Source organism: Phoca vitulina, unplaced genomic scaffold (genome assembly GCF_004348235.1).
Source record: "Phoca vitulina isolate PV1807 unplaced genomic scaffold, GSC_HSeal_1.0 scaffold10, whole genome shotgun sequence".
Classification (NCBI taxonomy): domain Eukaryota; kingdom Metazoa; phylum Chordata; class Mammalia; order Carnivora; family Phocidae; genus Phoca; species Phoca vitulina.
Genome location: NW_022589713.1, coordinates 35428297 through 35448509, shown reverse-complemented (window position 1 = coordinate 35448509; position 20213 = coordinate 35428297). Strand labels below are relative to the sequence as shown.

The following is a 20213-nucleotide window of genomic DNA, read 5'->3' as shown; positions in this document are numbered from 1 at the left end:
AATGAGGTATCATTTCATATCTAATAGGATGTCAAAATTTTTTTAAAAAGACTGAAATATCAAGGCTTGGCAAGGATGTAAAACAACTAGAATTCACGGAGACTGCTGATGGGGTATAAATGGTAGGTAAAACCGTTGGAAAACTGGCCATTTTTTATAAAATGAAGCGCACGTGCCCCTATGACCCAGTAATTCTACTCCCGAGTATGTATCTAAGAGAGGTAAGCGTTTATGTCCCCCACAAAGCATGTACAAGGATCTTCATGACAGTTTTAATTATAATAGCTCCAAATTGGAAACAACCCAAACATCCACTGAGGTGAGAACTGCGTATCTATAAAACGGAACACTACTCAGCAAAATACGGAACAAACAACCGATACGTGCACCGATATCGAAAAATCCTACACACATAATGATGAATGAAAAACACGGAACACAAAAGAGTGTAGACTATGACTGCATACAGATGAAATTCAACAGGCAAAACTAATCTCTGGCGGGAGACATCAGAACGGTTTACCTTCATGCGTAACCACCACCAAAATCAAGACAGGCAATGTTCCAAACCCAGAAAGTTCCCTTAGTCTCTTTCTAATATCTTGACTTGAAAGGTGGTTAGAAAGATGTACACCTTTATCAAGACTTATTAAACAGTATACTTAAGGTCTGCACCATTAATATATGTAAATTATACCTTAATCAAGAGAAAAATTCTAAGATATTATTGATTTTTGCCTTAAAAGGGAAGATCGAAAAGAAACTGAGGAGATACCCAGAAAGGCAGTATTTGAAGGAGAAAGCTTTTAAATGATAAAATTTGAAATTGAACGTGGAGGAGGGCCAACCCTTGTTTTGAGGTGACAATCTTTATTGACTCTTTAATTTCACTTCCATAATTCTTTCTTTTGGAGTCTAGGGTCATACAGATTGTCTTGCTTTTCTGTGCTCTTTTTATTCCAATCTGGAAAACAGATGAGATTTAACTACATGGAAGGATGTCCTAAGGAAGAGCAATGAAAAATGTCAAGGACATCCTAAATGACATCTCCCAGTACTCTCTTTATAAGGACTCACGAGAGACATTCATCTCCAACATCAGTGTCTGGAAAATCTGTGATTCTTCTGCATAATGAGGCTGTTTTCATCTTGTGGACACCAAGAATCCTGCTACTGACTTCATCCTTGTTTTGCTCTACCAAGAACACCAAACCAAATGGGAACCTCGTCTAATATACATACACCTCAGTGACCTCATCTGACTCCAAAGTTCATTTTCCTCTTTTCCCTTAACTTAGTCAGCCTAACATTTTTTTTTTTTAGTCCTATGGTTGTTGTTGTTGTTTAAATTAAAATATAATTCACATGCTAAAGAGAGGTCATACTTTTAAAAGTGTGAAATTCAGTGGTTTTTATTATATTCCTGAAGTTGTAATACCTCCTCCCTCAAAAGAATCCCTTTAGCAATCACTCTCCATTCCCCAATCTCTCTAGCCTCTCTGGTAACTACTAATATACTTTCTGTCTCTATAAATTTGCCTATTCCGAACATTTTATATAAGTGAATTCATAGTCTGTAGCCTTGTGTGTCTGGCTTCTTTCACCTAGCGGAATGTCTTCCAGGGCCTTCCATGTTGTACTATGTATCAGTACGTCATTCCTTTTTATGGCTGAGTAGTCCACTGCATTCATGTACAATTTGTCTCTTCCTTAATTGACATTTCAGTTGTTTCTACTTTGGGCTATTATGAATAACGCGCTGCTACGAACATTCCTCTCAAGTTTTTGTGTGGACGCATGTTTTCATTTCTCCTAGGTAAACACCTAGGAGAATTGATGGCTTATACAATAAGCTCTATGTCTAATTTTTTGAGGAACTGCCAAACTATTTTCCAAAGTGGCTTCACCATTTTACCACCATTTTACACCCCCATCAGCAGTGTGCAAGGGTCCAAATTTCTGCTTAACTTTGCCAACATCTGTTATTGTCTTTCTGATGTGGGTGTGGAATGATATCTCAATGTGGTTTTAATTTGTATTTCCCCAATGACTAAAGATACTGAGGATCATTTCATGTGCTTAGTAACCATTAGTTTATCTTTTTTGCTAAAATGTCTCTTCAAGGGACATCTGGGTGGCTCACTCAGTTAAGCATCTGCCTTCGGCTCAGGTCATGATGCCAGGGTCCTGGGATCAAGTCCCGCATCGGGCACCTTGCTCAGTGGGGAGTCTGCTTCTCCCTTTGCCTGCCGCTGCCCCTGCTTGTGCTCACTCGCTCTCTCTCTGACAAATAAATAAACCTTTAAAAATAAATAAATAAATAAATAAATAAATAAATAAAATGTCTCTTCAAAAATCTACTGCCCATTTAAAAAATGGGTTGTCTTATTGTTGAGTTGTAATTTTTTAAAAATACTTTTTTTTTAAGAAACAGTATTTTTTAAAAAGATTTAGAGAAAGAGAGAGAGCATGTACAAGTGGAGGTAGAGGTAGGGGGAGAGAATCTTTAAGAGACACCCTGATGAGGACAGAACCCAATGTGGGGCTCGATCTCACAACCCATGAGATAATGACCTGGGCTGAAACCAAGAGTCACACACCTAACCAACTGAGCCACCCAGAGGCTTCTAACAATACTGTTTAAAACTCCTTTGCGGGGTGCCTGGGTGGCTCAGTCGTTAAGCGTCTGCCTTCGGCTCAGGTCATGATCCCAGGGTCCTGGGATCGAGCCCCACGTCGGGTTCCCTGCTCGGCAGGAAGCCTGCTTCTCCCTCTCCCACTCCCCCCTGCTTGCATTCCTGCTCTCGCTGTCTCTGTCTGTCAAAAAAATAAATAAAAAATCTTTAAAAAAATTAAAAAAAAAAAAAAATAAAATAAAACTCCTTTGCATTCTTTGAAGATGGCATTGAGAGATAAATATATCTCTATAGGGGCGCCTGGGTGGCTTAGTCGTTAAGCATCTGCCTTCGGCTTGGGTCATGATCCCAGGGTCCTGGGATCGAGCCCCGCATTGGACTCCCTGCTCAGAGGGGAGCCTGCTTCCCCTTCCCCCATTCCCCCTGCTTGTGTTCCCTCTCTCGCTCTCTTTCAAATAAATAAATAAAATCTTTAAAAATATATATATATATATCTATACAAGTGTTGGAGTTTATATTTATCAATCTACAGAAATGCTACTTCCATTAGTTTTGATATGTTTAAAGTCATATTCTATATCCTAAATGAACTCTGATGTACCATCCCACCAAACCTATGTCTTTATGTCTAAATTTCTGATGCCGAATTGTTCCACTGCCAACGGGTATTACGAAAAGAAGCAATTTTTACTGTCTTCTTTTCTGTCAGTATATATTAAATACTTTTAAAAATAATAAAAAGGACAAGGAAATTAAGACAGACTTTCTGTAAATCCAGAACTCTTTCTTTAAATGTGAAGAGTATCACAGAGAAATGACTCTGAAGGCTGTAAAAAAAAAAAAAGAAAAGAAAAAAGAAAAACAAAGTATGTTGTCTATTCTATCAGTCAAACCTTCACAAATTTGCCTGTAATGAATGAATCAAAATGAAAAAGACATTTTTTTTTTTTTTGCATTATGGAAAAAAGGGACAGTCGGCTAATTATTAAGCCAGAATCCACACAGGTTCATAAGCCAATTTTGGTCATACTACAGATCTGAGAGGAATTACTGATATGACTGCTAATTTAACATATAAAAATAACAACTCTCATCTTTTTAAAAGCCCTTTTACCATTTGATGGCTGAAACAGTTTTCCAAAACACAACAAGCTGTAAATGGATCCATGGGCTATTAATTTGCAGTGCATGGCACCAAAGGGAGAAGCTCTTTAGGTGCGTTGATGGGATTACAGGTATTACATAACCATCCTCAGAGAACTCAAGAGTAAATCAGGGATAACATCCCATCTCTGGTGCTCTGTATGCATTCAAAGCTGCAACTGAAAAAGGTCCCAAATGAGAAGAAAAGGCAAAGGCAGAAAGGTCAATACATTTTCTGGAGATAATTTAATGTGTTGAAAGGGAGGCGGATTCTTTTAACGAGAGGATGTTACACTTCTCATCTGTGAGAACACAGCTTCTGTATGCACAGGATGGCATGGCGCTCTCCAACACTCCTCCCACGTTTCCATCTTTTTTTTTTCTTTTTGACTGAGGTTAAGACATTACAGACACAGTTAAGTATATACCAGTTAAGGATTAGAATGTTCAGCACACCACGAGGCTTCTAGGTGCCCCTTCCTAGTCCCAAGAGTGACCACCACACTCACCTCCATCACACTGATTAGTTTTGCTCATTCTTAATATTTATATGAATGGAATTATAAAGAACGTTCTTTTATTCAACATTATGTCTATGAGATTCATCCAGGCTGCCGCACCTAGCAGTAGCTCGTTCCTTTTTTATTGCTGTGAATATTCCATTATTTGAATATGTCACAATTTATTTACACATTCTACGGCTGATGGATATGCGGGTTGTTTCCAGGGCTTGGTTATTATGAATAAGCTGCTGTGGACATTCTTGTATCTATCTTTTGGTGGGTCTATGCACACATTTCTTCTGAAGATGTTCCCAGGACTAGAATTACTGAGCCACCCTGGTATGTTTAGCTTTAGGGGCTGTTGCCAAACTTTGGCTTGATTTATACTTACCAGCCACATAAGAGAGTTCCAGTTGCTTAACATCTCGCCAACACTTGGTGTTGTCAGTCCTTTGAATGCCAGAGCTTCGGGTGGAGGAAAGCACCACATTTCAATTTCATGGACATAGTTCTATTTTTCAGGCACATGGAGCCTTGTAAAAGGCACTATTTGTAAAAACAAAATGGGGCTTTGCATTCTGTGGACCTGCATCCCATCATCATGCTGGGGAATGTGGGGAAAGCCATCTCCAAGAGTTTGCTCAGCCCCAGGAGGCAGGAGGAAGTCCTGATGTCTCTCTTCCAGAAATAACTCACTGGGCCCCATCCACTGGTGGTGGTGCGGGGGGAGGGGAGTACATTCTGAGCCTGCATATTTTCACATTTCTGAGATCTCAGAGTCCAAGGGCGCCCAAGCCAAGTTTCCATTTAGTCTAAAATTGTTCAAGCGCTTAGTCCCACAACTTCCAGGACACAAAGTGGGAATCCTTCACTCATTACATTTTGCACTTGATTCTCTTCCTGTCCTCATTAAATCCCCTGAGTTGACAGTTTACTAGAAGCAACTTTTATCTTTCCCTTTGGAAGAGCCGTATCATATGACCGGCTCCTAAGTGGATCCATTTTGAAACGCCAGTGGAATTCCTTAGTGCTATTTTAAAACAGGTTTAAACAATGTTGTGGAATCAAAACACTGTTTTATAAGCCTGACCAAGTAATGTCATAAAACACCCCTCCCTGAAAAACAAGGAAAATGGGGGACTTGCATTCTCCAACATCAAAACAGAACACTTCTGCCCTAAAATTATTCTGAAGATAAAACCATCAGAAATGTTTAAAAGTCAGGTAGGTATTTTATGTTGGTGAAATGAAGTGCTGGGACAATCAAGTGTGAATTTGGGACAAAAACATTCTTCCTTGTGAGGAAATAGGGTGTTTGCTCTCCTCGGTCCCAGTATAAAAAGATGCCTGTCTCCATTAATCTAGTTCATCGAATAATTGCTCAACTCTTTGTTTTCCAGCTTTAAAGGGAGACGGATGAGAGAAATAACCTAACTGTGAGAGTTAATATTTTTCGATAGCAGAGGGAGAAGAAACCGGTTTAAGTGCTCAATACCACTCCAGGAAGAGCAAATTCAGACCGTACTCTATGCACGGATTTATTGAGCAATTTAGGTAGCCACCCTCCAGAGAATTGCTGTCACTGGGAGAAGGTACTTAAAGGGCCATGTTCATCGCCCCAGAACACAGGGACTGCGGGGAGATTTCGGGTTGCTATTTTCATGGAGACATTTGTTTCCAAACAAAGGGCTCTCTGCCAGCTATTTTAGAAGCACTTGCATATTTATTCAGTCAACTCTGGGCCACGGATTGTCTTTGGGCACTGAGGTTTTATCAATGTCTATTTAAAGCAGAATGAAAAACAGCTCAAGATGGAAACACAGAATATTTCCAGCCCAGAATGTGAGATGCTGCCTTTTCTTACAGGGCTCGTATCTGGTTTCTCCCTCTCTGCAATTGCCACCTGTCTTGCAATTGTTGGCGTGCCCTCGTTTAATTGCTCTTTTGTTTTTAGCGGCACATAAAATAATAGTGAGCCTTAACAAACTATAGATTTGCTGAAATATGGTGTGTATGTGTGTACCGTTTTGAGAGAGAGCAAATCTTCCCTGTCAGGACTTATTTACAAGCTCCATCTGGTTACGTCCACCATGGACCCAGACAATGGTGAGACTCCTTGTCAGGCAAGGGATTATGTGCTAGAACTCGTATGGTGCATGTTTAGGGAAGGACGCAGAAGGGAAAAACAGGCTCATCGTGTCAGTGGGACCAGATTTAAATCTCTAACTCTTGGAAAGATCAGACGAAAGTTCCTGATTCAGAATTTGTACTCGTCAATTGCTCTTTACCTCCAGTTCATTCCAGAGATATCTATTAGGTACAAGGTACTGGGCTTTCAGTTGAGGATTCAGATAGGAATGAGGCTCTGTGCCTGCCCTCAAAATGCTCACAGTGAGGACAGAGAACACTTGTGTATGTTTTCTTACTTTCTCTCGTAAAGACACACACACACACACACACACACACCCAACTACCTACCTCCTGGACTCAAAAGCAAGTCTGACTTTCAAAGTCACCGAACAGAGGTGCCACACTGTAACACATCACACTGTTGAGAGGTGAGGGTGACCCACACCTGCTTCCTGTTACTAGAGAAATGGGGGTACATACTTAGCAGAAAGGTGGCTTGAAAGAGGCGTGGGAGGTAAAGCTGGGGATGGGCATCACAGGCAGAAAGATCAGCACACACACACACACACACAAAAAAAAAAAAAAAAAAAAAAGAAAGATCAGCACACACACCCCGAGGCTGCCTCCCATGACAGGCATGCTGAGTAGTCAGCGGTGACTAGTGTGTCGGGGGGTGCATTTTGGGGAGCATGACAGGAGGTCAGTGTCCTGGGCAGGCTGGGGCAGGCTGAGCCAGCTGTGCAGGGCCCTGCCCATGCTGATACACTTGGAACGGATTCTGTAAGTGAGGACGGGCCATGAATCCCAGCATGGGATTATCTGACTCAGAGATGACACTTTGCTTTGTGGGTGTTAGGCCTGAGCCCCAAGGACAAATGTCAAATTTAAGAGTATCTTTTGTTTTGAGTAAATGGACCACTGGACCATAAGGAGCATCAGCTGTTCTGTATAGTCACGAAGGACTCTACCGATGAGGCCAGTTTTTGGAGGCCAGAATGGATCATTATCCTAGCAGGAGGAAGAACAACAGGAGCTAACGCTTAGCTAAGAAAGGTCTTCAGTTCCTGCCATAAATTAATTCATGTATTCCTTACCACAGCCATATGAGGTAGGTACTATTGTCATCTTGGTGCCACAGACAAGGAACCAGAGGCACAGAGATGCTAAGTAACCTGTCTGAGATCACACAGCTACGTGAGTGGTGGGCCGGGACCAGAATCCAGACTGTCCCTCAAGTCTGTGCTTTAAGCCAGTTACCTTACTTACCCTGCTGCTCTTCAGAAGGGGGAGTAAACAGTGCAACTTGAGGTCTCCCCTGTTCCTCATATTCCTTCTACCAGTTCACCTGATCCTTGAAATCCCACCAGGACAGATCCACCCCTTCAGTGACCCTTTGTTGTATCAGGACAGGACTGAAGCCAGAGGATCCAAGAAAGCAAGACTCAGCTGCCCACAGCTCAGGATGGGGGAAGGGCTGAGGGGGCCCGAGCAAGACAAAGGCAGGTCAGCGGGCTACTGACCAACAACTGAAGGACTACAGGGAGCTCTGGAAGGGGCTGAGGCTCCCCCAGAGTCTGTTCCATTCCTGTCAAGATACAGGAACACCTGACCGACTAACATGTAGAACCCCCTTCATGGTATTTCACATATAGGCCACTCTACTCGTAGGATTTCTAACTAAATTGATTTTTTTTTTTTTTTGCTTAAATAAAATTTACAGAATTTTATATTACTGCTGTGAAGGTAAAAGCAGTATTGTCTGACATAAATAGGAGTTAAGAGTAAAAAATAAACAGGGTTTTCAGGTTGATTGCCTCAATAAAGTTTTACTGGAACAAAGCCACGCTCTTTCATGAAGCTTTCGTGCCGCAGTGGGAGAGTCAAGCAGTTGCAACACACACTGAAGGGCCCGTGAGGCTTCAGCTATGTACCATCTGGCCATTTAGGAAAGTTTGCACACCTCCGAAATAAATAAAACCTCGTCCTAACTAGGTACAGCTGCCTGTCCTCTCTCTAGTAGAAAGAGGGAGTAGCAAAGGTTTAAGAGGTATGAATTAAGGATGTACTGGCATCGAACTGAGATTTTCTCATCAGTAATACAAAGATAGAACGAATATGGAAAAGGGACTGACTTCATCACTCTCTGATTTGAGATGATTGCATACGAAGTTTAGTGCTCCCCCAAATTAGGTTTCTTGTAGGCTGTGTGCAGAATTTACTCTGGGGAAAACACTGTACTGAACTTGTACATATGTGAAATTAAATAATACATGATAGAAAATGCGATTTGGGAGCAAAGGTGGGTGAAGATACTGAAACTGGGTAGCATTAAATCCACCGCAGATCGGGGTCATTAGAGAAGTGAGGTGTAGTTGAAAAGCTCCCGGGAACTGGAATGAGGACCCATGGCTTAAAGCCAGCAGTGTGCTTTAAGTGTATATATAATATAAAGTCTGGGACCACCGACTGCCCTATTATCACCCATGTCCCTCCTGCCATGCGGCTGACTGCACAAGCAGGCCAGGGGTAAGATTTGGTTGGGAGAAGGGAGATGATGGACTCAGGGAAGGTGGGCCACAGAGTCCCAAATAAAGGGTGGAGAGAGATGGAAGGTATCCTAGGGGCAAACAAAGGAGGAAGCAGGGAGTGAAAGAGACTTTGCTTCCTTGGTGATCCGGTGCCAAGTGGACGCTGCCCGGGACACCCCGATGGCCTCACCTTGAGCTGACTGATGCGGGGAGGGGCCCAGGCGTCCTTTCTAACACCCCAGTTCGGTTTTCCCCATGGAGTTGGGTTCCACGATACCAGGATCCCATCCCATTCTCTGATTACACACGTCCCAGCATCTCCAGGCAAATGAGCCATCTGCCTCCCAGTTTCCAGTAGCCGAGGAAAGCGGATATTTATTTTAGAAACTATGCCTGCAAGCTTTAACATAATATTTGGGCCTGTATATCTACACGGTGGTGTTATAAACAATTCAGAATGAAGAGAGCCTCTGCCCTTCGCTTTTCTCCTGGAGGAGGAGCTGGGCTGTATAGTTATTAAAATAAAAAGCAGCTGTGGCAGCAGCAACCAGAGCACAGAACAGAGCCCGTGTTACCACCAGAGGAAGAATCTCCCTGGGAGAACAGCGATCATTATTTAGGACCTACTGTGTGCCACGCAGGGTGCTAAATGCATCATCCTCCTAACGGGGCGATGCACGAAACAATCCAGCAAGGTTGCCCCACGTTGTAGGTTAGCTCCTTGCACTTGAAACAAAATGGCACCTCTTGCCAAGGACGAGGCAGCCAGAGGGCAAGGTCGGATTTGAACCCAGCTCAGGCTCACTTCAAAGCCCTTTGTTCCTTTGCTCGGCTCTGTCCTGTTGCGTCACGGAAATTCCTCCTTTTTCTGAGGTGAGAATGTGCTGAGCGTCCCTTTTCCAGGAGCCAGGTTGCAGGGAGAAATGTGTTAGTAAAGCTGAAGGAATTTTAATACTTCCTTTGCAGTCTGAGTGTTAATGGGCCTGAAGTCCCACAGTGGCACTGACATCACTGGGCTGCCAGTGCCCAAACGGAATTGGGTTTTTTTAATCTCCTGAACAGATGCAGGAAAACAGTAACATTTGGCAAGTGGAAAGGGACAGCAGATTTTTACTTTCCAGCTTCTGCAACGTTTTTAGATACAAAAATATAAAGTTTCCAGCCTTTCTTTTACTTTTGGGGGGCTCTGTGGGGGATTTGTGTGTGTGTGTGTGTGTGCACGCGCGCGAACGGGGTAAAAAGGAGAGGGGCGGGGTAAAAAGGAGAGGGGCGGGGTTAACGCTGCCTCTCGGTGCAACAGAACAAAACGCTCACGCTGAACCTTGGGAAGGCAGTAACAGGCCAGGACGCAACATGGGAACAAATGAAGAAATAAACTAAAATTAGAAAGACATTAAGTGCCCTGATGATGATTTTTATATAAATTCCCAACTACACAGGGCAACCTACAATATGAATTTCCTCGTTCTAAAGCCAGTAAAATCCAGCCATGGAACCAATGAGCACATCGATATAATTTGCGCCTCAACAGTAGTGATTTTAACCGAGGTTAAGTGCCTTTAATCCAAAAGGTTTGTTTTAATGTAAGTTTTAACAGTAGAGGGGAAACGAAACACAGAACAACAGAAAGCTCTCGTGGAGGTATCAAAGTGTCCACGCAAAGCACATTCATTCTAGCCAATCGACCCGTGGGGACGTTCGTGTCTGAGGGATAAAGCAGAATTTAAAGACTTTATAAAAAGCTGTTTTTAAGCTCAATATGCCCCAAATGAGAAGGTGTCAACGAGCACTCAGGGATTCCCAAAATCAGAGATTATTCAACTGCTTTATTCTACAAATATACTTATGCAACTGTCACGGGGGCAAAATTGTTGTGAAATTAACGCTGAACAGCATTCTCAAGCAAAGTCAAAGACATGTTTTTGCCCACCACTCAAAAAGCATGGCCCACATAAACATAAGCTCAAAGGCAATATGAAGAGGTTCCTTTGTGAATTAGTGGCCGGGGTTTTTCAGAAAGAAAAGCAACAGAATAGGGCGCCTGGGTGGCTCAGTTGGTTAAGCGACTGCCTTCGGCTCAGGTCATGATCCTGGAGTCCCGGGATCGAGTCCCACATCGGGCTCCCTGCTCAGCAGGGAGTCTGCTTCTCCCTCTGACCCTCCCCCCTCTCATGTGCTCTCTCTCTCCTCTCATCCTCTCTCTCAAATAAATAAATAAAATCTTTAAAAAAAAAAGAAAAGCAACAGAATGGGGGTGGCAGGCACAGTAACCTCCGCAGTGTTTCTGTTACAGACATGGGGCAAGGGCATTCCATCTGGAAGGCCAGAGGCCCAGAGGAACCTGGTCAAATGTAAGAAGCATCCAGAGCCCACTACTTCCCCTTTATCATGGCACATGAGTCTTGATTCTGGCCTGCTTCGTATCTTTCATTTTCCTATTGGCCTCCTGACCCCAATGTCTAGCCCATCCTTGGATCCCCCTTTTTGTCAGTGAGCAACCTGATGGCCTAGAACTGGCCAAGTGAGCCCCAAATCCCACCACTTGTCCATGTTAGCCTCTCTGCCTTTTTGGGCTTTTGCCATGCACAGTTACACAAGATGCCTGCTCTGCTCAACCATTTTCGACAGCAAATCCACCAGAAGATCTAATGTCCTCTAGGGGAGAGAACTGGCAAGAGGAAGCTGATTGGAGAAACCCTGTTGTCTAAACAGGATTAAAAGCATCAGTTCTCACATGCCTAGGCTGTCAGTCAATATTAAAGTTCCTCTTACCCAGGTAGAAAATACAACCCCAAAGAAGCTGCAGAACTTGTTCTGGGCCCACAGCAGGTAAGTGAAGGGCTGAGGCATGCATACCCAGAACTGCTTTGTGCCTGACACCTTTTCAGGAAGGAAAGCTAGGGACATGTTGGATTTGGCTGTTGTCTTTTAAAATAGCCACATCGAGGGGCACCTGGCTGGCTCAGTTGGTGGAACATTGGACTCTTCTTGATCCTTGGGTCATGAGTTCAAGTCCCCTGTTGGTGGTAGAGCCCACTTAAAATTTAAATAAATAAATAGTCACATTTAACCACTTGACCAGTCTAACTTCACTGAGCAAAGCATCATGCTAACCTCAGGGCTACAAGGTGAGGAAGACATGATGCTTGCCTTGCCTTTTAGGAGTTTATAATCAGTCAAGCCAGGGAGCCTCAGCGGTGTGTGAAGAATCAGACTGTAATCAAGTTTGTGACTCATGGGGGTATATTCAAAGCACTATAGGAACATGGGGAAGAATGAATGGCGTGGAGTGTGGGGTGGGGTTCAGGGAGGCTTCCCAGAGAAAATGACATTTCTGCCAGCTCCTGGAGCTCATCTGAAGGGAAGGCAGTAGACAGTCAATTCCAGGGCACAGCCTCCAGAGAAACATGGAGCTGTGAGGCTCGTGGGTCAGCATGGCCCAGTGTGGCTGGAAGTGGGGGTGCCTATTGGTAGGAGAGGAGCAGATGACAGTGGGAGATGAGCTGAGCATGAGATCACAGAGCAACCACAGGTGGCATATGTGACCACTGGGTGAGCGACCTAAAGCAGAAGTAGGCAAAGTGTGGCCTTTGGGCCAAACCCAGCCCTCTGCTTGTTTTTGTAAATAAAGTTTTATTAGAGCACAACCAATCTTTGTTTATGTACTTTCTATGGTTCCTTCTGGGATATAGTGACAGACACAGAGATCACACGGCCCACAAAGCCAAAAATATTTTCTTATTTGACCCTTTTAAGAAAGTTTGCTGATCCCTGGATTAAGGATTTGAACTATTCATTTGGATTTCTGTAATTGACCCAAATGCACATGGTCAGGCTTTCTATATATACTCCTACGGTCTCTATGTGGCATCGTCTTAAACCTTCTCCTTCCCCATCATGGACAATTAGTGGTTTATCTGTCTCATAAGCTTGTCCGGACATCTCTTTCACAATCCTAAATTTTATGTCTTCCTCTATTCTCTTATTTCTTATTTTAGGGCCACATACTTTCCTTTGCTGACATCGTTCCGAACCTCCCACCCCACCAGCAGTAGCTCATCACTCAACTTTGAGTCATTTTGCTTCCTTTGCCTCCTCCCCAAGTTCTTCATAAATTTTTGTACCACTTTTAGAATGCTGCTGAAAATCGATTTTTTTTCACTTGCTGCTACCGCTTTCAAATCCTGTGCTTTGACAAATAGCTATTCCTCTGCAAAAAGCCTCCCCTAGTTTTACAAAGCCCTTGGAAAATACAAGGTATACCCACCAGCATTTACAGAACAGAAACAGGAAGAAATAATCATGCTTTCCCGATCCGCCACACTAAAGGATTTCTTTTACTAGGAAATCCCCTTATACATTGAAAACCAAATTTGAGCTATAAAAATTAAATTTGCACATGATTTTCTAGGGGGTACATCTCTGATATGCAACAAGGAGCATGATTATTGTTTAATTAACCACTTGCAATAGCATCAAAAAGGGAAGTCAGAGTTGTAAAAGATGCTTTTTATGGCATGTAGTATATATTACTACCGGGATCCAAATCCCAGCACTGCCCCTTACTAATTGTGTTACCCTAAATTAATTAACCTCTCTGTACCTAAGCTTCCACATCTGCCCAAAAAAAAGGGAAGGAAGGGATTATAACTAATCTATCTCACAGGGTTGTTGTTAGGATCGAATGGGACAAAGTATTAAAAATGGTTAAGTAGTGCCTGGCCTATAGAAAACACCTAGGCTACGTTAGCTATTACTATAATAGGATTCTTAGGCTTCTTTCTTTCCTTCAACAGCACAAAGAGTAAGAACAACAGCACCGTGGGACCTGACGGGTCTTCCTGAGCATGGAGTAAGTTTTTACCTTCTGTCTTTCCGATTCCCTACTTACGGACGCTTTCCTCCCACACTCCTGGCCCACCTAGTTTGGGCGGGATCAACCTCAGTGCTGGGCTCCAGGGACTGGCACGTGATCCAGACCTAGCCAATCACAGTGGTCTACCTCTCCAGCACCCCCAAGGCGGCACAGTTATACGGAGGCACGTGACCCAAGTGAGGCCAATGAGAACCAGGTCCCGGGGCACTGATGGAATGACGGGGCCCCCAGCCTCTTTTTGTGTCAGGTAGACTATCAGCCGCCGCTGTTGGTGGCATCTTTAGTAGCCATTTATAAAATCTTCCCGGAAACAAAACCAACACAGTAAGAAACAGCTGTGGGAGGCAAAGGGGAACCATTCCCTGAAAAGGAAGACAAGCCCTCAGGTGCATATGGGTTACTCTGGACTGTCCAGTTCCCTGTGCCAATGTTTTAAGCTTATGCCAAGTTTGAGCTGAGTTTTCTGTCACTTGCATCCCAAAAGTTCTGACACATTCTAATGAGTCCTCATGACCTACAGCAAGAATTGAATGCAAATCTTGCTAATCTTGGTACTGCGGAGAAAGCATGGCAAGAAGAGGGAAGAACTGAACTGTGATCTTGGTTCTGTCTTTAGCCAGCTGGGGATTGCTGGGAAGACAGTTTCATCTTTCTGGGTCCCAGTGTGCTTTTATGTCAAGTGAGAGAGGTGAGTGAAAATCAATCTCTAAGATCCTTTTTCAGTTCTAACATTCTATGAGTCTCTATTATGCTTGGATTCCTTTCAGTTGCGAACACTGTGGTATAATTGGTTACTGATTCTCATATTTTCCTGCTTCTTTCTGTTTCAACTTTAAAAAGATCCTATTAGACCCTCAGTCTCTATACTCCAAGTGTTTATTCCTTTCCCTTCAATTTCCTTCTAAGGAAAATATATTTATTTTTGTATACTTGGGCATAATGATCCCATTTTCTTCTCATTTCTATATTTTTAAATCTAATTAAGGTGATAAGTTCCTTGAGGGTTGAAACTAGAGTTTTCCTGTGGGTGTAAACATTATTTTTTTTTAATTGGCAACCAAGCTGCCAGTTTTTACAGAGCAGCAGGATATGGGTTTTAAGTAATGTAAGCAGGAAATGGGTCTCCAGCCCACACAAAATAAATGCAAAAGTACTGATTTACCCTGAGTCCACATCTGGCTTACTCATTTATAATTTCAGCCTAGACTAAAATTCTCCCACAGAACTGCAGTGTGACAGCCATGTCTACAGAATGTCAGACCAAAAATGGAGTGTCAGGGGATCATCCTGTGAGTCTCACTCACACATATAAAAAATCTGGCTATTTCAGGGCAATGCCATGCTTTTCTCTTCAATGGCAGGGTTGGGGGGCCTGGGCTAAGTGAATATTAGCTCTGTACCTTCACATTCGTTGATTTTAAGTAATTCAATAGCTCTAAAGTGTGGAGGGATCAAAGAGAACTGGCTGGGATGTGGTCAACTGACCCATCATCCACACATAGAACTTTCTGGAGAAAAAAAAAAAACCCCTCCCAGGAGGGATTGGCAGGATGCTTCCCTGTCTGATGACCCAGTCCATTCTTGTTCATCAGGACCCTAAATATGAACAAGCCCCCAACTTCAACTGCTTTAACAGGCACCTCTTGGCAAGTATAACAAAATTAGCTGGAGGCAGAGGTTTTAGGGTCGGTTGGTGTAGCAATTCAATAATGCCATTCGGGGCCCTATTTCTGTCTGTCTTTCCACTCTTCCATCCATAGTGCCTGCTCTGTCCTAGAGGTGACTTCCCTTGGAGTTGGAGGATAGCTACTAGGGGCACTTGGGGCTACTTGCTTCCTTGTTCACATGCATCAGGAACTGTCCCAATATTCTAAGCATGCGTTTTTTGTTCTGTTTGGGTCATTTTATTAGGACAAAATTTCAAATTTGCTCAGAAGTTACAAGAATAGTACAAAGAACCCCTGTACACCCTTCATCTAATTCACATTTCCTAGTATATAATATACAACAGTATATTACAATGCTATAATCTACAGTCCATGTTCAGATTTCACTCACTGTCCCAATAATGTCCTTTATAGCTATTTTTCTCTCCGACCCAGGATCCAATCTGGATTATGCATTATATATAACTGGCATGTCTCTCTTAATCTGGAATAGTCTTTCAGTCTGTCTTTGCCACTCATAATCTTGGCATTCTTGAAGGGCACTAGTGTTTTTGTTTTTTTTTAAAGTGGGTTATTTGCTTTCTTATTATTGAATTTTCAGAGATTTGTATATTCTAGATACAAGTCCTGAATCAGATGTGCAATTTGTAAATACTTTTTCTTAGGGTGTGCCTTGTGTTTTCATTCATTTCACAGTGTCTGTTGAAGAGCAGACATTTCTTATTTTGATCAAGTCTAATTTATCTTGTTCTCTTTTACGGATACTAAGCACAAGTTTTGAATTCATTCTCATTGGACTGGCCTAGGTTACAAATTCATGCTATGAACCAGTAACAGAATATGACAAGCTGGGACAAAGAATAGGATGCCCGGCTTGAGTCAGCTGAATTGTTCCCAATCCTGCTGTTTTTTCCTCAAGTATAGAAACCCAAGAAATGGAAAAGCATATTAAACCCTGGGTACATTTAGGAAAGGTGAAGTATGGAATGGATGCTGGGCAACATCCTCTAGAAGCTGCTCCAGGAAAAAGCCAGTCAACCAGCTGAGCACCCTCAGAGCAGTGCTGCTGGCTCTGGGGCCTTTCCCTCCTCAGTGTCCCCACCACCCAATGGCCACATTTCCCAATTCCAAAATCCGAGAGCCTTTGTCCTGTAACATGCATCTTTGAACCAGCCTGTAAGATCATGGCTGAAGTACCCGGCTTTTTTTTCTTTTTTTTTTTTTTTAAGAAAGAGCATGCACGAGCTGGGGTGAGGGTGTGGTGGGATGGGCAGAGGAAGAGGGAGAAAGAATCTCAAGCAGACTCCCCGCCGAGAGCAGAGACTGATGAAGGGCTCCATCTCACAACCCTGAGATCATGACCTGAGCCTAAATCAAGAGTCAATTCCTTGACTGAGCCATCCAGGTGCCCTGGTACCTGGCTTTTTGTCTCATACTCTTAGAGGGCAGGGGCCATGTCTCAGGCATCCCCAGCGCCCCCTTACACCATGAGCCCAGTGCCTCACTCACCGTCTGCCTTCACCAAATCCCCAAGTCATGGGCTAAATGAAGCAGCAGCAATCACATTAAGTGCTTCACCTGGCACACAACCCTACGTCTTCCTTAGGCCTGCCCGAGCCAAGCCATTTCTTGTCACTTTCATGTCCCCTCCATGTGAAAGCACCAAAGAGAGAAATATAAGTAATGAAGGTTTTTGTAGTGTACATACTGTCTTTATTAAATGATGTATATTTCAAGTCCCCATTATCAGATGTTTATGGACCGCTAATTTTTAATTTACTAAAATGTTCTCTTTTGCATTAAAGAATGTATAATTATTTGGAGGAGGGGGTGGCTGGGAGGAAAAAAGCCTAAATCAAGTTTGGAAAAATGCCAATGCACCGAGTTTCTAAATATTTCTCCCACAACAGAAGTTTTATGCCCCCCTTCCCTCTGAAAAAGGGCTGATTATTACTACCATTAATATCCATGCCTCTCATCTCATTTTGTTCTCACTGATACAGGCAAAACTTCTTGTTCCCACTGTCAGGATGGGGAAATGGAGTCTCTAAGTGGCTGTGTGATATACCTGAGATCCTCGTGGCCCTGAAGCCTACGGGGAGTTAGTACCACTCTGGAATACAGATCCGCCATCCACAACACACAGCTCCTGCCTTTTCCCCAACTGCCACTCCAGTTTTATCTGAAAACCCCCGCAGTTCTTCTGTTTTCCTACCCCTTCTGTTTACACCTAGCCTTGGCAATCTATCCTGAGTGTCACGTCTGAGTTCCATGAACTCTGTCCTCCGCGACTTGATTTTGGAAGCTGAGCAAATCATATTTATAGATTAGACAAAGACAGAAAAAAAGTTTTTTGAGCCTCCACTTACATTCTTTGGACATTCCCACTTCAAAGCACTTCTGGAGTCGACAGTATTGGCATCGATTCCTGGTGACTTTATTAATAACACAGTTCTTATCTCGGTGACAAGTGTAAATCATGTTCTTCTGAATACTTCTGCGGAAAAAGCCCTGCAAGCAAGCAAGAAGATGAGAAGACTAAGTAGAACTACCAAGTTTCATGAGAAATCAAAACCAGCCTTATCAATGCATTGATTGCTCTGTCTGAGTCATGAAGTGATGGCAGCAGAAAAATTAACTTACTTGAGCCTTAAAATCCTTGTGAAATATTAATAGTCAGCTCTCCCTTTGTTTCAAATCAGAAAGCCCCTTTTAATCAAAACTAGACATGACCATTATTATCTTGCTGAAGGAAAAATGAGTACCAAGCTAATTCACTTGGAGAACATTATGCGGAGCTGGGTTCCCTCCAAACAGGCTTAACTTCATAAGCAGCTCCCTTTCTGGCCAGAAAAATTCAGGTGAGCCCACTATCAAGAAACCCAATATAAGAGGCATCACATCTGCAAAAGAAATGATAAGACTCAGGGAAGAATGAGGTCTTCTCAGGAAAGGCTTTTCCACTTCTTCCCCACATATTAAGCTCATTACAACATCTAAAATAGGATTTAATTTACAGAGTGTTTAGACAAATATTATCCAAGGCTGGAAACAAGGCATAAAAAGGCCTGCCCACTTAATGGCACACTGGAGTGGTGCTGTCCAAATTGGTAGCCATGAATGACATAGAGCTTTTGAAACGAAAATTAATAAAAATGAAATAAAATTTAAAAATCGACTCCTCAGTTGCACTAGCCACATTTCAAATGCTCAAGAGCCACATATAGCTCGTGGCCATCACACCGGACAGCACATGTATGGGAGATCTTCATCATGGCCAAAAGTCCTGTGGGGCAGCACTGTTCTGCAGCATTAGCTTTTTGACAAGCTTACCTAAGAGTCATCTGACACTCTTGGGAAATGTAACTTTGTTTGACTTACTCTTTACGATGGATTGGACACAGGCTCCGTAAAGACTGTAAAAGGCTGGTAAATTACAAATCTATTTGTTAAGGATAGGTGCAAAGATTTCTGTCTGGCTGAAATATAACCAAAGAGTATTGTTTTATTGCCTTGTAGGACATTAACCGGTTTTGTATCTGACTCTGCAGTCTGATCCCAGCATTCTTTCTTCCTTTCACTGTTATCTACCAAGCAATCTACCTAGCCACCTACATCTTTTGCTCAAATCCTCCTTTGAACCAGCTTTGCCATCCTGCTATTTCTCTCATTCTTGAGTTCAATAAATCTTCAACTATGTGCTTACTGAATATTTGAATGAGTTGTTACTTCTCAACTTTCTGAAAATTATATTTTGTCAAAAGCAGCAGTTTATCCCAATTTTTGTGAAAAGCTGATGAAATAAAGCAGACTGCAGACTCATGAGCACATGGTGGCCACCTTCTCCTCTTTGTCCTCCTCATTTCTCCCACACGGTTTTGCAGACAATGGATAATCAAGGGCTGCTTGTTACTCCACAGATGAATGAGCAGTGAGTGAAGGGTATACCTGCTGTCTTTTCTCTCTCCTAATTGCCCGACAAATACCTCCATATTGCTAGGAGTATTAAGAGCAGGGAGCTTTACCTTCTCAACTGTGATGTGACTTTTACCTACATTAGCAACAATTCTCTTGGATGTAAGAAACACGCCACCGAATGTGCTAAACAGCACATAAGACTCACCATCTGAGTTCAACTTTCCCTGTAGTGCATTAACGCTCCAGGAACCAGAACTAAAAACATTTAGAGCTAAAGCACATTAACAAAGAAAGCTCATGTAACACACGTTGTTTAGGATATTTACGTGGGCACCCTAGGATTTTAATGTCTAAATAAACATATTTTTACTGGCATGGTTCAACTGTAAACGCCTGGAAATCTTGTTTAAGGTTGCAACTCCTGTCACATCCCAGACACACACATTTTCCAAGAAAAAACAGTTTATTTTGGTACCTCTGGAGCTACAAATATGCTCCAAATCTAAAATAACAGGTTACCAATACTCCGAGCCTCTAATAGAAAATCTGTGCAGAGTGGTCACCTCAAACATATCTTTTCATGCAAAAAATATACCTACAGGACACTTTTGGCTGCCAGATGTACAAACTCAATTTACAGAAACTGCACTGCTCTCCTGCCAAGAAACACTGACCCAATGGAAGATCCAGTCTTTTCTGCATGTGTGAAACCAGTGAGGTATGGACAAAGGTGACCTCCTCCATTTATTAAAAAGCCAAATATTCAGTTCAGCAAATTCTTAGTGAGTGACCAAGAGGGGGAGAAAAACAAT

The 20213-nt window shown here is 42.7% G+C and overlaps 1 protein-coding gene across 4 annotated transcripts in view; it reads right to left on the bottom strand.

The window, feature by feature from the left end:
* The window catches only part of RARB (retinoic acid receptor beta), a 732098-nt gene that overhangs the window by 80670 nt on the left and 631215 nt on the right, over positions 1–20213 (bottom strand). For all 4 annotated transcript variants that reach the window (XM_032408806.1, XM_032408805.1, XM_032408807.1 and 1 more), the window contains one exon: positions 17853–17994. In XM_032408806.1, the coding sequence (XP_032264697.1) occupies positions 17853–17994 (142 nt within the window). The remainder of the gene's footprint in view (positions 1–17852; positions 17995–20213) is intronic.